The 17,937-nt window shown below is 37.2% G+C and overlaps 1 protein-coding gene and 1 non-coding gene across 7 annotated transcripts in view; both read left to right on the top strand.

Moving 5' to 3' along the window:
• The first annotated feature begins 166 nt into the window (after window positions 1-166).
• Window positions 167-270, top strand: LOC146403304 (U6 spliceosomal RNA). Its single transcript, XR_014804704.1, has one exon. It is a non-coding gene; the product is annotated as a U6 spliceosomal RNA (small nuclear RNA).
• A 1,672-nt stretch (window positions 271-1,942) lies between these two features.
• The window catches only part of RXYLT1 (ribitol xylosyltransferase 1), a 28,656-nt gene continuing 12,661 nt past the window's right edge, over window positions 1,943-17,937 (top strand). For 3 of the 6 annotated variants that reach the window (XR_014803487.1, XM_001926980.7, XM_084956250.1), the window contains exons 1-3: window positions 1,943-2,248; window positions 3,096-3,254; window positions 7,195-7,297. Coding sequence is in view for 3 of the 6 variants with exons in the window: in XM_001926980.7 (XP_001927015.4) it covers window positions 2,080-2,248; window positions 3,096-3,254; window positions 7,195-7,297 (431 nt within the window). In the remaining 3 variants the exon portion in view is untranslated. Of the gene's footprint in view, window positions 2,249-3,095; window positions 3,255-7,194; window positions 7,298-12,367; window positions 12,482-17,937 lie in introns of all 6 variants that reach the window. The other 3 variants (XR_014803488.1, XR_014803489.1, XM_005663949.4) reach the window with 3 other exon arrangements.

The following is a 17,937-nucleotide window of genomic DNA, read 5'->3' on the forward strand; positions in this document are numbered from 1 at the left end:
AAACAGTAAAGCTACAACTAGGCTAAAAATAATAGCCACAGGGAAGTTTTTAAAAAGACACTTTTTTTTTTTTTTCCTAGGAGAAAAGACTAAAAATGAGAATCTGTAGGCAAAGGGAGGCTTCAGATAGTAACCATTGTCTGGTTTTTAATAAGAAAATATCTTGGTGCCTGCTCGGACAGCACATATACTAAAATTTGAACGATACAGAGATTAGCATGACCCCTGCACTAGGATGACGTGCAAATTCATGAAGTGTTCCATATTTTCATCACTTATATATGGAATCTAAAATACAACACAAATCAACATATCTACAAAACAAAAACAGACTCACAGATGGAGAAAACAGACCTGTGGTAGGCAGGAAAAAAGTGGGAGTTTGAGATTAGCAGAAGTGAACTATTATACATAGTACAGATAAAGTTCTACTGTATAGTAGAGGAAACTATAGTCAATATCCTGTGATAAAACATAATGGAAAATAATATGAAAAATAATATATATGTATAACTGAGTCACTTTGCTGTACAGCAAAAATTACAAACCATTATAAAGCAATTATACTTTGATAAAATTTTTAAAAATGCATAATTGGTTAGATATGTATAATTATTTCACTCAATGTCTTCAAAAAACTTTGTAAACTTCTTATAATCTGCTTTCACAAACTTACTGCCTTGTTTTAATATCCTCAACTGTGGTACAGTTTTATCCTTTGATGACAGATTTAATTTGGAGGAACAACCATGCCGTACTTGGAGTCAAATTGGAAAATGGATAATTAAGATGTATGATTAAACTCAAGCTTTTTATTATTAGGATATGATATTTTTAAGCAAAAAAAATGAATAAAAACAGGTTGAGGGGCCAGAACACAGCTCCTCTAATAGCAATGATGCAGAGCAGAGAACAGACGCAGGATTTCCAGTTCCAGCTCAGCCACTAACAAAGTATATGATTTGAGTCATCACCTCACCTCTCTGAACCTTCATTTCCTTCCAGTCTTAAAATTCTCCTTATCAGATTATCTAGATGTCATTTTAAAAGACAGAGTCCTGACTCTAAGAGCATTAAATTCAGAAAAAGTAAGTTTTTGCTAATTGATGTGTTGGAAATTTTATCCAGAAACGTTAAGACAAAGTAGAGTAATACTGGAGTAGCGTTAAATCTACCAGGATACAGCAACTTGTGGCTCTAACAGTCAACTCCACACTTATATCCCATAAGTTTTCTAGCTACCAAGGCTGCCAGACAAATTGAACAGCAATACCAGAAACAGCCAACTGGTGGGGGTGGGGGGTGGGGGGAAGAGCCCAACTTCACAAGGGTTAACATAGAAAATTGATAGACACCATTCAATTTTACAGCCTCTGTTTGACAAAAGACTGCATGGCTTGTGCACTGAAGTCACATCATAGCAATAAAACTTAATTTAAAAAGTATTTTGATTTTGGGAAGGTATAGATAATATGATATTTGCTACTCTAACCATTTCTAAGTGTACCATTAAATGAGAATTACATTCACAATGTTGTGCCATTACCCACCTCTTAATTTCTTTAATGGGTTTCTATGTTCATTCACCTGTCAATGCAGCAGACTAGGAATCACATGTTGATCAAAAACTGCAGTGATCCATGCCCTCATGTGGCCTTCATGAAAAAAGGTGCTGTTTGGGGTTTTTTCCTTTGAGATCAGGTAACAGTGAAGGCATTCTGTACAGAGGAAGTTGGGTAGCGTTGAAAGGGTTCCTGGATACCCTTGCAGAGGTCTGGGAGCAGCGATGGGAAGGTGTGGTCTTTCAATGCCCAAATCTTGAGTCTGTGTCAAGGAGGACCTCAGCGCTCCCGAAGGGGCGGGGCCTAGGGTAGGGAGGAGCCGCAGAGAGGCTTGGGCGGGGCCAGGGGCGGGGCCTGAACCGGGCGAGGGCGGGGCAGAGGAGCGGCGGGCCGGGCCGTTTCTGGTGACGCCCGCCGGCGCCTGGGCCTGCACCCGACGCCGCCAGGGCCGCGGCGCGGAGCGTCCGCTTCTGCTCCGGCCCATCTCCACGGTGGCCTGACGGGAAGCCTCAGTGGGATGCGGCTGACGCGGAAGCGTCTGTGCTCGTTTCTCATCGCCCTGTACTGCCTCTTTTCCCTCTACGCCGCCTACCACGTCTTCTTCGGGGGCCGCCGCCGGACGCCGGCTCCGTCTCTGCGGGGCCTCAGGAAGGGGGCTGTCCCGGCGCGGGAGAGGCGCGGCCGAGGTAGGACACCGGGCAGTGGCCTCCCTCCTCGGCTGCGCGCCCGGACGCGGACGCGCGGCTGCCGGGCGGTGGGGGCCGGGCTAGCAGAGCCGCGTGGCCATCCGACCTGCTCTCTGTCCGGCACTAACCCCCAGGCCCCGGGGTACGCTTTTCCTCGCTCAACTCCAGGTAGCCGGCCCTGGCCTCGGGATTCGGCCCTTGCCCAGATCTAACATGCCCCTCCCACTGGGCTGACAGGTGCGGTCACCTTTAAAACACATCTTAAAAATCAAAGGCGCGCTCACAAAATGTCAGAGGTTGGCGAGAATGCCGCTGGCTTAAAGACATCTGTTTCCATATTGAAACAAAGAGCCTTCTCTAACCCTGCCTTGACTTCAGAAGGCCAGAGAGCTTTATCTCCAAGTTCTTATCCCCTGTTTTGCATTTTGACCTATGGCAGGAGCGGACTCAGGCTTATTTCTCCCTTCTTTCAGAATTTTGCACATACACATCTAAAACTGTTGGACACATAACATTTTCAAGTTAGGCTTTTGTATATAGCTTGCGTTACATATATACAATCTATAACTTGTAACTCTCTACACATTACTGTACCCAGTTATCTTATAAGACTTAGAATTTCCTGCCTCGTGTTAATGTTTTATTTCAAGCTCTTTCAGAGTAAAGATTCAGTCAAAATTAAATTCTTATTTCCTTTTTTATTTTGTGTTTAACTTCAAATTCTGTTGCTTTATCTCTGAAAAATCGAAGTTAGGATGTAATTAAACTCCTTAACATCTAATTTAAATAGCTTGAATTTATAGCTGCAGCTGTACCTTGTTGATAACAATTGTTACTCTTTTTGTAGCAGAGCAATCTACTTTGAGAAGTGAAGAATGGAATCCTTGGGAAGGAGATGAAAAAAATGAGCAACAGCAGAGACTTAAAACTAGCCTTCAAATATTAAATAAGTCCACAAAGGGGAAAACAGACTTCCATGTACAAATCTGGGGCAAAGCTGCCATTGGTAAGTTAATGTTTAACACTAAGACTATAAAAAGCACTTTATTAGTATTAAATTCATCTTATTTTAATACATTATAATTTATTTCATCATCTAAGACATCATGATGCATTTTTTCACTTTTTCTCAATATCCCATTTCCCTTTTCTGTTAAGACAATATCTGTATAAATACAATGCACACATGCACACATATATTCTGTTGTTGGTCTTTAGCAGAGTACAGCTTTATTTGTACATATAAAGAGTGGGTTGTGTAAGTATCATTATGTTAAAATGCCTATGTCAACTGGGTTTTCATGAAACTATGTATTTATTACACACTTAATGCACCAGTATAAGCTATGGCCCCCGCCATTAATGGCCAAACACATTTGGAAAACATTGAACTGGACAAAGTTAAACAAAGTTCTTTATTTCAGGCCTTTGTCAGAGCCTTTAATATGCCAATGTTCATTGTGAATGTATGAGAAGGGCAGATAGTAAGTAGTTGATTGAACTTGAATGCCCTTAAAAGCATTTTTGCTCTGAGTATCATGAGAGTCTAGTGTTCAATGTATGTAATATGCTCAATTAGAGAATGGAATCCTCAGTGGCAGAAGAGTCAGAAAGAATTTAATGAATTAGAAGGGGCTTTATTTGGCCATTAAACTTGAGTTGGATTTATGGACAGTAAGAGATATGGATTGAAAGTACCAGGTGAAAGGAAACAATAGTAATGCCTGACCTGTGATGTTTCATAAATTCATGGACACCTACATACATATATACAGTCTTGAAGATCACTGCTGATCTGTAAGCTTCCAGTAACTAGACCCAGGCATCCAGTCATCAAGTTCTAGCAACATTTTTCTCTATAAAATCTCTAATATTAATTTCCTTTAAGTTTCCATTTCCCCACTCTAGTTTTTGATTAAATTACTTCTGAACAGGTTTCATGTTTCCAGACGTTTCTCATTTCAAGCCAGTAGGCACAAATGGCCAAATGAGTTTTATCAAACACTGCATTCATCAGCCTATTCTCTAGGCACAGTCATAGTATACCAGTTATGGAACTTCCCATACAAGATGGGAGAAAATGAAAGGAAAATGGAGTTACAGGTTTAAGTGGTTTTGAAGTCCAACCAGGCAAAATCCATTAGGTTTCAAGGGCTGTGTCTCAAAGCTTTACTTCTGGACTTTAAGCTCCACCCTTGGAGTAATCTTTCCATTTTCATGAAGGGTAGCATGTATTTGCAACTCGGTAGTTTTATCAGCCCATTTCCTGCCATTAGGATTTGGGGAGTCCAATAAGCTTATTTCATTTCAACCTCTCTCCCTTTTAGTCCAAGCTGGCAGTGTTTCTGCTAATATAATATTCTTGAGAACCTCATGGGTCTCCTGAGTATGTCACAAAGATTCACTTTACTAGACAAGAGTTCCTTCACAGGTCTTTCCTCCATAATCCCCTGTCTGTCTCCAGTTTCTACTAAGATGGCTAAGAAGATCCGTAAATAAACATCTAATATCTTCAAAAAGCCTTCTCTATGATTGAATATTCTGACCAGGCATTAGTAAAAGGATGTCCACTACATCCTTAGCCTTCTCTCCAGAGCATACTTTTTTGACCGTGAAGCTCCTAATTTTTCACCTCTTTTGCAACCTGAACAGGCTGAGAATTTTCCCAGAACATCAAGTCCTGCCTGGTTCCTTTTCCTTAATGGTTTTTTTCCTTAGTTCCCTCTCTTTTCAACTCTTATTTTAGTGTAATCAGCAAAAAGAAACCAGGCCACAACTTCAACACTTTGCTTAGAAATCTCTTCAGCTAACCATCCAAGTTTATTATTTATAGGTTCTTCTTTCCACATAACTGTGGGACACAATTCAGCTAAATTTTCTTCTGCTATATAGCAAGGATCCCCTTTAGTCTCTAGTAACATGTTCCTCATTTCCTTCTGAGCCCTCACCAATAGCATTTTTAGTGTGCATATTTCTACTAACAATAGGTTTATAATGACTTCAGTATGCTCTAAGATGATGTAGGGTTTTTTTCCTACTCTTCTCCTTACTTTCTTCTGAGTTCTCACTAGCTGAATTATTAACATCCATTTTTCTACCTACATTGTTAAAGGCAATCTAATCTAGGCACTCTTTTTGTTTTGGTCTTTTTAGGGCTGCACCCATGGCATATGGAAGTTCCCAGGCTAGGGGTCGAATTGTCCTCAGCCACAGCAACTCGGGATCCGAGCTGCATCTGCGACCTACCCCACAGTTCACAGCAACACCAGATCCTTAACCCACTGAGCAAGGCCAGGGATTGAACCCCCATTCTCATGGACACTATTCAGGTTCGTTACTGCTGAGCCACAATGGGAACTCCTAATCTAGGCATTTTTTAATCACGCTTCTCAGAATTCTTCCAGCCTTTCCCCATTACCCAGTTTCAAAGCCACCTCCAGCTTTTTACGTATTTGTTACAGCAGCACCCCATTTCTAGGTACTATAATCTATAACTACATAGTCATAGTTTCCTTTAGTTGCCATAACCAATTATCGAAAATATAGTGGCTTAAAATAACACATATTTTTAAATTGAGCTATAATTGACATATAACACTATATAAGTTTCAGGTGTACAAGATAATTATTTTATATATGCTGCCAAAGTACCAACACAGTAAGTCTAGTTAACATCCATCACTACACATAGTTTTTTTTCCCTTGTGATGAGAACTTTTAAGATCTACTCTCTTAGCAGCCTTCAAATATGCAGTGCAGTATTATTAACTGTGGTCACCACAAATATCTTACATTTCTGAAGGCAGAAATCTAAAATGTGTCCACAGGCCTATATTCCTTTTTGAGACTCTAGAGGAATATCTGTTTCCCGGCCTTGCACAGCTTCAAGCATTCCTTGATGGCCTACATTCCTTGACTCATGGCCCCACCTCACTCTGACGTCTGCTTCCTCCTCACACCTCCTTTCCCTTCTTTGACTCTCCTGCCTCCTTCTCATGAGGACACTTGTGATTACACAGGGCCCATCCAGATAATCCAGTGTAGTCTTGCCACCTCAGCATCCTTATCTTAATCACATTTAGAAAGTCTCTTTTCCCAGTAAGTTAACATATTCGCAGGTCCTAGAGATTACATCTTTGGATGTCTTGGCTTGGGGAGGAGCATCATTCAGCCTGCTCTATTTGAGAGGCTTTGCCTGTTTGGCCAAGTCATTAAGCAAAGGGTTTTTTTGTTTTGTTTTGTTTTGTTTTTTAATGTGTCTTTTAGTGCCAGGGTATAATGAGAAGAGAACAAAATACATCTTTAATTGAAACTCAAACAGGGTTTCCCGATTCCTCATTGTCTCCAGATTACCTTATTGTATGAGACTGCTGTCCTCCACTCTGAGATTTCACTCAGGTGAAATCATGATAAAACATAGGGGTTGACCTAAGGAGAAAAAATGCAATAGCATTTGTCTGCAGAGGACATCATTCAGTGAAGAGTGCATGTTCAAGTGGAGAGGAGGTAATACCTCCTTGACGTATTGAAAGTATATATATACACACATACACACACACATGAGCTCCTCTGGTTGTCTAAGGCCCCAAATGGTAAATCCACCCCCAGTTTGTTATAATATAGAAACAGTTCTAATCATACAGTAACTTATACTATGATGTAACATTGTATAGGGTGAAATAGGTAATAAATGTCCAGTGATAATTAGTGCTACTCAGATTTAGAGTAAGGGAGTTTATTTTCTTTAAACCACATTTTGCCACACTTTAAACTGACAATTCTCAGTTCTCTCGTACATAAGTTGCCATATTGACAATTTTGCATCCAAAGAACAGGATCTGATTTCCTAGTCAAATGATATAAAATAACAGAACATAAACATCTCACACACCAGAGTGAACCAGGTGGTAAATGTTTTCATTTTTTTTTGTTTTTTGAATTACCAGGTTTGTATCTCTGGGAGCATATTTTTGAAGGCTTACTTGAACCCACTGATGTGACAGCTCAGTGGAGAGAAGGAAATTCAGTTGTAGGAAGAACTCATTACAGGTACCAATCATGTAACATTAAACTTTGATGTGATGTTGCTATATAATGTTTTACATTAATACTAGAAGAAAAATCAGAGGAAAATGTATAGAAAATATACCCACTTCAACTTGTGAAGAATGGAGAAATAAATCTCATGAATAGTTATTTATAAAGTTATACCTTAAATACTTTCTTAGAAAATTGGATGTTATAAAATACTGCTTTTTTGGAATCATGTGTCTTCTTCCTTTTAATCAAAATATTTCTGATTATATGGAAAAGTTCATGCTCTAAATTTTATAACATGTGTTTGTTGATAAGCATTTAACATTGTATATCTTAGGGGATTAATATATAGACAATTTTTTTTTCTTTTTAGGGCTGCACCTGCAGCATATGGAAGTTCCCAGGCTAGGGTCAAATAGGAGCTGCAGCTGCAGGCCTACACCACAGCAACACAGAATCCAAGCCACATCTGCAACCTACACCACAGTTCATGGCAATGCTGGATCCTTAACCCACTGAGCAAGGCCAGGGATTGAACCCACATCCTCATGGACATTAGTAGGGTTCCTTACCACTGAGCCACAGCAGGAACTCCTAAACAAAAATATTTTTTTCTCTTTCACATAATAGATTCATGTATTTTTGTAATATTCATGTGGTAGCAAAGCTATTGTTATTAATTTTGAAATGTTTATTAAAACATTTCATATATGAATTCTATCACAATTTGATAGTATAGATTATTACTTTACTGCAAGGATGCTCACTCTCACTGCTGTTATTCAACATAGTATTGGAAGGCCTAGCCACAGCAATCAGACAAACAAAAGAAATAAAAGGTATCTAATTGGAAGAGAAGAGGTAAAATTGTCACTATAGGCAGATGACATGATACTATATATAGAAAACCCTAAGGACTCAACCCAAAAACTACTCAAACTGATCATGAATTCAGCAACATAGCAGGATACAAAATTAACTCAGAAGTCAGTTGCATTTCTGTATACTAACAATAAATATTAGAAAAGGAATTTAAAAATACAATACCTTTTAAAATCATTCCACAAAAATTAAATACCTAGGTATAAGCCTTACCAAGGAAATGAAAGACTTACATGCTAAGAGCTAATAAAACATTAATCAAGGAAATTAGAGGATTCAAAGAAATTGAAAGATATTCCATGCTCCTGGGTTGGAAGAATTAATATCATAAAGATATCCATACTACCCAAAGCAATCTATAGATTCAGTGCAGTCCCTATCAAATTACCCATGACATTTTTCACAGAACTAGAACAAAAATTTGTATGGAATCACAAAAGACCCAGAATTGCCAAAACAATTCTGAGGGACAAAAACCAAGCAGAAGGCGTAACTCTTAGACTTCAGTCGATATTGCAAAGCAACCATAATCAAGGCAGCATGGTACTGGTACCAAAACAGACATACAGACCAATGGGAACAGAAGAGAGAACCCAGAAATAAACCCAGACACCTATGGTCAATGAATCTTTGACAAAGGAAGCAAGATTATAAAATGGGAAAAAAGCAGTCTTTTCAGCAAGTGGTTCTGGGAAAACTGGACAGCTGCATCTGTGAAACTGGAACACCCTCACACCATGCACAGAAGTAAACTCAAAATGTTTTAAAGACGTAAACGTAAGACAAGACACCATCAAGCTTCTGGAAGAGAACATAGGCAAAAACATTCTGTGATGTCAACAGTACAAATGTTTTCTTAGGTCAAACTCCCAAGGCGACAGAAATAAAACCAAAAATAAACCAATGGGACCTAATCAAACTGACAAGCTTTTGCACAGCAGAGGAAACCATTAAAAAAAAAAAAAAAAAAAAAACCTTCAGAATGGGGAAAAAATAGTTTAAAATGATGCAACTGAGAAGGGCTTCATCTCTAAATTATACAAACATATACAACTCTACAGCAAAAAAACAACCCAATTGAAAAATGGGCAAAAGATCTGAATAGATTATTTCTCCAATTTTCAGAAATTTGTTTTAGATTTGATAAAATCAGTGTGTTGTTAAGACTTTTTTTGCACTCTCATTTTTATAAAACTTTTTGTGTGTATTTTCTGAAGATTTTTAAATAGAATTAAAGTCATTTTTGAAAAGTGATAATGAAAGAATGGTATTTTCCATTATATTTTGCTTTCTTATTGAAATAAAAGATAAAAAATTATTTTAAAATGCTTATTTCATCTAACAATGGTATTATTAATGAAAAAAATATGAACCAAAGATTGTGGTTTCCATTAGAATTCCATTTATTTCCCACAGAAATCAAGAGGAAGAGTTAATTTCGATTTCGTTTTTTTCACTGTTCTTTTAATTCTTTATTTGCCGAATGCACACATGGAAAGCAATTTTATTGCATATATCATTTCAAAGTAATCATTCTGGAAAAGTAAACAGGTTTTTAAATCATCATTGGTAATGATTACTTTTCAGTTTATCTCCAGGTTTCTGTTGATCTAATCCCATTCAAGAATTTATACATAATCCTAAACTTAGAATAGTTGGATTTAGGTGCTTGAAAGTAAATGTGTATTATGCATATTAATTTAACATTTTGCTGTTTGAAAAGTAAATGTGTTATGAGTGTTAGTCTAGTAGGTCTACCCACAATATATAGAATTTTCAGAAAAATTATTTTAAATTCATAGAGAAGTTAACATACAGGATTGCTGTAATGATATCAAAGGATTTATGCAAATAAGCATTAATTCCTAACTAAAAAAAAAAACTATCTTCCTGTTCCCTTCTAAAATTTTTATCTGAGTTTTGTTTTTTTTGTTTTGTTTTGTTTTGTTTTTGGTGATGCGCACAGCATGCAGAAGTTCCCCAGCCAGGGGTCAAACTCATGCCACAGCAGCAACCAAGCCACTGCAGTGACAACACCAAATCTTTAATCCTACTGTGCCACAGGAGTACTCCCTGAGATTTTATATTATGATTAAATAGAAATTCTATTTCCATTTAGGATTTAAGAGAACTGAGTATTCAAGGAAGTTCACTATTGTAGGAGAGTTTTTATACAGCTTATTAAAGTTTTAGGCTTATGGACAGTAGCATACATAATTTATCCAAAATTAATAAATTTTTATGAAATTGCAAGTTTGAGTTGAATCAGGCTACATGGCTCCTAACTTAAGTGTTTCAATGAATTCATTTTTATTTGACCAATAGTGAATTAGAAGTAATGGCTCATATTGAACATATTGAAAGAGTTTCTAAATACTATCAAGATCCTTTAAATAAGCATACATATATTCTATTTAAATAAACCTTTAAGTTCACAAAGAGCTTACTTATATCATTAATTTTAACTTCACAGCAGTTCTGAGGCAGTAAATAGAAAGGATATCATCACTATTCCAGGGTTGATCAGGTTCCTGAATTCTGATTCTTATCAGCTCCTAGGGCCAAATAATATAATCCAGAATATTAAGTAAATAACTCAGAATGGAAATAGAACTATCAGTCAGTCCATGTGCTTATATTGGCTTGACCAGCACATTTTTTCCATATAGGCAGGCTACAAGTGATACCCAAATATTCAAGAGTTGTTTGATTAAATATGGAACCCAACTATGGGATTTAACCATATGTAACACTTCCTAATCTATATATCTCAGAAGGGAAGAAATGAAATGATTCCATATTCACCACTGAGTCAGTTCCATACGTAGTGTGTGTTCAGGATATGAGTAAACGAATTCAACTGGGGCTCTCAAATATGAATAAATGAATACATATAGGGCAGACGGACCTTGGGAGTGATGAAGTCTGTCACCTCTGGGCAGTGCATCTCAGTTAAAAGCACAGACTCTGGAGCCAGAATATCTCCAGCCCAGCTTTACCTCTTCTTAGTTGTCTGACCTTGGGCATGTTTTTTAACCTCTCTGTGCCTTGATTTCCTTGAGTTTAAAATAAGAAAATAATAGTTTCATTAGACTGTTTTCAAGATTTAGTGCATTAATACATTGCTGAGACCAGTGTATGGCACATGGTAATCACTATAGAAGACTTGTTACTAGTTTTATTATTTTTCACTAAGCAACATCTCCCAACTTTTCAGTTCTCCTTTTTCTGTGTTTCCATTACTGTTATCTCTGCATCAATTATCTTTCCATCACATGCCTCCCAACAAGTACCTTATTGCGACATTTTTTTATATTAATGTGTTCAGTTAGGTTACAAGCTAGCATGGGACCCATTCTATCTCTTGAAGGAACTTTACCTCTCTACTCACATCCATCATATGTCCATCAAATGTTCATTTGTAGTTTAATTTCATAGGACAACTTTATTTTTAATTTCTTAGGAAGAATCTTCTGCTCATCATGATCTTTTTGTTTTGTTTTATTTTGTTTGCTTTTTTAGGACCACACTCATGGCATATAGAAGTTCCCAGGTTAGGGGTTGAATCAGAGCTACAGCTACCAGCCACAGACACACAGACACAGCCACATCAGATCCGAGTGACATCTGCAACCTATACCACAGCTCACGGCAATGCCAGATCCTTAACCCACTGAGCAAGGCCAGGGACCAAACCCGCAACCTCATGGTTCCTCGTCAGATTTGTTTCCACTGAGCCATGAAGGGAACTCCTCATCATGATTTTTGCTAATGCCTAAAAGACTGCCTTCAGAATCCTGTAATGTCCATGTACAGGCATTATCATCTGATAAGTAAATGTCTACCTGTTTGATAAAACAAAATCCAGATGCTAAATTACTTAATTCATTGTTATTTATATTCAATTATGATATTTTCAGTGATCATCTGCTCCTTATGAAAAAGTTAAAATTATCTCTAGAATAACAATAGAATAAAATATATGTGATCCTATTTTTAGAATTTCCAGATATTAGTGTTATAAGAAGTTAGTAAGCTTGCTACTCATTACAGTGAGTGAAAGCTTTTATAGATAATATTAATGGTTACGCTATATTTAAGTCATATACTGGACCATGGATCAATACAGATCTCAAATTTTTCATTGGTAAACAAAGACAATTCAGTTACTTTTTCATAATGCCCTTTCTCCCACTCCAGCCAAGCTAGTATGAGGGTGGGAACATTCCATCATAAACACTGAACTGGGAAGATGTAGAGTCATGGCAGTTATGCTGGCCACAGAAATGGATGGATCGCAGCAGCTGTTTAAAAGTAAGAGGCATTCATGAGTTCAGTACACCTATTTTATAAAACTGATTTTTTCTAAAACTATTTATTAACCAAAAATGATATAGAATTCAGTAACTGGGAGCCATGTGGACTGTTCAGCTTTTGCGCTTACTCTTTATCAAGGCATTGGCCAGGCTCTTAGCTGGCAAATTCTAAACTCTTATAACTCAATATAACAATAGTGTGTCTGTACATAGCATTTATTCAGTAGCATGTGTTGAATATATTAAAAAATAAACAATAATTATATTGGATTCTAAAAAATATGTTTTGTTTCCATTCAGCTTAGAACTCAATATTTGAATTATTTCTCTGGGAATCATTTTTTAAGTATTGAAAGTACTTCATGGGCAGGAAGTTTTTAACTGAGCCAAGCAGAAAAAGAATAAATACTAAAAATTAGAAACTCTAGTGTATGCTAAGAAATCTTGAAGAGCAAGTCACTGTTTTAAAATTCTATATATGAGCTCCTTAAATATGTTCATTCTTCAATTAATGGATATTTGTGATTAATGATTGAATAATAACTTTAGGATCCTAAAACACATCTTTCATCATGCATGAATATACTATAATATCTCATATAAGCCCTACTTTATATAATGTGTAGCTAGAAAGTTACAATTAAATTGAATTTTTGTAACTTGATTCATATTTTAAATGCAGTAGGAGAACTTAGATAAGTTGATAAAGTAAATAACTCCCTTAAAGAGAATTACGACTTATGCAAAATTTACTGAGAACCTGCTACTTAGTTCACACTAGGCTCTGAGGGTTTCAAAGTGAAAAAAATACTTTTCCCTAGCCTCAGGGAGTTCACACACTAATGGCTGAGATAAACACATAAATAATTTTCATATCCTTTATGAAGCATCATGATGAGTATATACATCATTGTTAGTTGTTAGGGAAGGCCACCAACTCGGTATGAGTAGAGTTGGGGGTAGTTGACCCATCAAGTCTTAGAGGAGGTGATAGCTGAGTTGAGTCTTAAAAGATTAATAGGATTTATCAAGGCAATGAGAGGACAGATTATATTCCCAGCAGAGGCAATATCAGGGCCTAAGAATTAATAAACAGCTTGGTTTGTGCATAGAATTGCAACCCATTTGGAATCCTTAGAGTGTGAAGATGGGGTAGGGTAGCTGATAGTGAGGATGTAAGGCAAGGTCCAGATCATGGTGGACCTTATATGTGCCCCGTTAAAGCTCTTGGGCTTTATTTTTGGTCAATGAAAAGCAACTGAAGATCATTAAGCTAGATAGTGGTTTTGTCATGTATGTTTTTTGTAGAGGTGTCTCTAGTAGCTATGTGGAAAAATGATTTGAAGGAGATAACCAAAGGCAGACAGACCAGGAAACTGCATTAGAAAACTATAAGTATCCAGCAGAGGTATAATTAAGGGATGAAATTTGGTAGTGATATTGGGGCAGAGCTAGGAATTCAAGAAATTTGGGGATAAAACTATCAGAATTTAAGAATTATTAAAAAAAAATAATAGGAGTTCCCTTCATGGCTCAGTGGTTAATGAACCTGACCAGGATCCATGAAGATAAGGGTTTGATTCCTGGCCTCATGCAGTAGGTTAAGGATCTGGCATTGCTGTGAGCTGTGGTATAGGTCACAGACAAGTCTTGGATCCCTCGTTGCTGTGGCTGTGGTGTAGGCCGGCAGCTGTAGCATATGGAGGTTCCCTAGCCTGGGAACCTCCATATGCCATGAGTGCGGCCCTAAAATGCAAAAAAAAAAAAAAAAAAAAGAATTATTAGATGAAAGCAAGAACCAAATGTGACAATTCCCTGGTTTCTCATTGCAAGACTGGGTAACTAGTATGTGTTCAAGGTTGAAAATACAGGAGAGATAAGAGCAAGTTTGTCCACTCTTCTCTAGCCCACTACAAACACCTGTCTAACCTCCTCTTCCTCAGCAGACACCCCTGCCTCTGTATCTTCAAGAATATCCATAAATACATCCCTTAACTGATTCCTCTAATATTTACCTACATCATCGCTGTGTGATCCTTCACCAACCTTTCTTTCCTCAGCTCTCACAATGAGGTGATTTCCCTGATCCAATATTAACCCTCTCTACCCATTCACCCCTCTGCCTCTTCTAAGACTTTGCTCCATTGGTTACTTCCTTGTTGTCCTTTATCTTCAACCTTTCACTCATCATTGCTTTCTCACCTTCTCATCCAACCTTTCGGAAGAATTGTCTACACTCACTATCCCTACTTACTTCTTAATGTCCTTTGCTTCTCATTCACTTCTCAACCCACTGCAGTTTGACTAACATACCTCCCAGAACACACACACACACCCATCTGAATCTTATGGGATTTTTTTTTTTAACTCCAAAGTTTCTTTACCTAAATCTGTGCTTCCCAAACTGTATACTATAGCACCCTGGAGCACCACAAATTATTTTAAATATTTGTGCGGATCACAGTTGCACTGCACATCTGCAAATGCCATGCAAACTACTAGTTTGAAGGGTTCACAGTTTCAATATTAGATCACGCTACGTCCATTTTAGAGATGTCATACCTTTGTGTATCCAGGTTTCCCATGGCTGCTGTGATAAAATCCAAGTACTATGCAAAAATCAAAGTGGAACAGGCAGTGAGCGTGACAGTGTCCCTCTGATTCCAAGGTTTGAAAAGTTGTGCAGTGCCCAGCTTGTGCACACAACCCATTATTAGGTATGTGTGGTTAGTTAAGAAGGAAGTAGGAATTATTTTTCCTTCAGTGTGTGTTATTTTTTAAGTGGCTTCTAAGCTCTTAGGACATAAATACTTGGACCCAATGACTTAAAAAACTGAACCATTACTCATTTCTTTGGTTTAGTGGACACTGAAAAAATTACTAAAACACTGGAAGTCCTGGGAACCAAGAAAACTTGATCTTTACCTTAACCCCACAGCACTAACTGCAGGGCTTTCACTATTGCTTGACCATGGCCTTGAGGTTTGGAAAACCAATTAGAGCATAACTGCTGACGCAGGAATGTAAGAGTATTCTACAAATGGGGAGCAGTGGAGATTCCAAGATGGGCCAGATATGCCCTGAATGAATCATACTTTCGTTAATTTGTGTAGATCAATAAAAGTAGAAATATTCCTGCCTGTAATTCTAAAGGAGAAATAATATGTTCATGTACTACCAGTAATAAATATTTTAAACTTTGCTATCATCATCATTTCTAAAGTGTTTTCCGGCCCCTCAGATTCTGCAGATTCTCTGAAATTACTAAATTATCACCGAGTCATTTGGTATCTTCAATGCTAGATCCTGTCCAAGGCAAACTCAAAGCACAGTTCTGAATCCCGTAGCTTATTATCATTGTAGAATAATGTCATAGAATTTTTGTGGTACATACATACACAAAATATATATTTATGTTTGTGTTTTAACTAATATCTGCTAATTTGAGCACTTGTTAACCATAGTGTCATGGGAACAACTTAAGCTCTAAAGTTAGGCAGATCTTGATTCAAAACTCAATGTTGCCATCACAGTTTGTGCAACTTAAGCCTGATTTTCCAAATGCAAAATGGAGGACTAACATCCCCTGCAGAGTTGTTGTGGAGGTTAAATGATAACGGGTGCAGGGTGCCTGTGTATCATGTATATAAATGGCATTTAATAAATGTTAGTTTTTAGCCCCCCATAATATTAAGCAATAAAATGAGGATTTCAGCATATTTGTACTACAGATTAAAAGATTCTAGCAAGTTATAAAGAAATGGTTGAGCAGATTGCAAAGAATCCATGACCACTGTGACTAATTTTGCAATAGGTTAAAAGGTATTTTTACATTAATACATATTAGTTTAAGATATTTCAATAGTATTGGTTGTTTGAAGAAGCAAATAATATGAAAAATGTGAGTTATGAAATGTGTCTGTTCCTTTTATGACATTTTTAAAAATAGCTTAAAGATCAGAGAGTAATACAATAGATTCCCATTTACCCACCACCCAGAACTAAAAAATTCTCACTGTCATATTTGCTTCAGATATTTAACTTTCTTCTTAAAAGAATTAAATATGTCCAATAAAGGCAACACTCTCTTTGTATGATTCTCCAGGCCCTTTTCTCTTCTTTCCTCCTCAAAGGCAACTACGATCATGAATTCCTTGTATATCTTCCCATTCAATTTTTTGTATTTACACTGTTTTTCCTCTCAGCAAAGCATATTTTTTAATACCAGATACTAGTTTATTTTTTATTTTTTAACTCAGTGAATTTTATTACATTTATTGTTGTACAACGGTCATCACAACCCAATTTTGTAGCATTTCCATCTCAGACCCACAGCCCATCCCCCCCATCACCCAACCTGTCTCCTTTGGAAACCATAAGTTTTTCAAAGTCTGTGAGTCAGTATCTGTTCTGCAAAAAGTTCATTGTGTCCCTTATTTAGATTCCATATGTAAGTGATAGCATATGATGTTGGTGTCTCATTGTCTGACTGACTTCACTTAGCATGATAATTTCTAGGTCCATCCATGTTGCTGCAAATGCCCTTATTTCTTTCCTTTTATGGCTGAGTAATATTCCATTGTGTATATGTACCACTTCTTTATGCACTCCTCTGTTGTGGACATTTAGGTTGCTTCCATGGCTTAGCTATTGTATATAGTGCTGCAATGAACATTGGAGTACATGTATCTTTTTGAGTTATGGTTTTCTCTGGACAGATGCCCAGGAGTGGGATTGCTGGATCAAATGGTAATTCTATTTTTAGTGTTTTGAGGAATCTCCATTCTGTTTTCCATAGTGGTTGCACCAATTTACATTCCCACCAACAGTGTAAGAGGGTTTCCTTTTCTCCACACCCTCTCCAGCATTTATTGTTTGTAGACTTTTGGATGATAGCTATTCTTGCCGGTGTAAGGTGGTACCTCATAGTAGTTTTGATTTGCATTTCTCTACTAATTAGTGATGTTGAACATATTTTCATATACTTTTTGGCCATCTGTATGTCCTCTTTGGAGAATTGTCTGTTTAGATCTTCTATCCATGTTTTGACGGAGTTGTTGGTTTTCTTGGAATTGAGCTGTAGGAGGTGTTTATAAATTTTGGACATTAATCCCTTGTCAGTCGCTTCATTTGCAAATATTTTCTCCCATTCTGTGGGTTGTCTTTTTGTTTTGTTTAGAGTTTCCTTTGCTATGCAGAAACTTTTAAGTTTAATTAGGCCCCATTTGTTTATTTTTATTTTTAATGTCATTACTCTAGGAGGTGGATCTGAGAAGATACTGCTGTGGTTTATGTCAGAGAGGATTCGGCCTTTGTTTTCCTCTAAGAGTTTTATAGTATCTGGTCTTATATTTAGGTCTTTAATCCATTTGAGTTTATTTTTGTGTATGGTGTTAGGGAGTGTTCTAATTTCATTCTTTTCCATGTGGCTGTCCAGTTTTCCCAGCACCATTT

Source organism: Sus scrofa, chromosome 5 (assembly GCF_054392235.1).
Source record: "Sus scrofa isolate SSC_HxYL_T2T_F1_AM1 chromosome 5, Sscrofa_HxYL_maternal_Yorkshire_Landrace_v2.0, whole genome shotgun sequence".
Taxonomy (NCBI): domain Eukaryota; kingdom Metazoa; phylum Chordata; class Mammalia; order Artiodactyla; family Suidae; genus Sus; species Sus scrofa.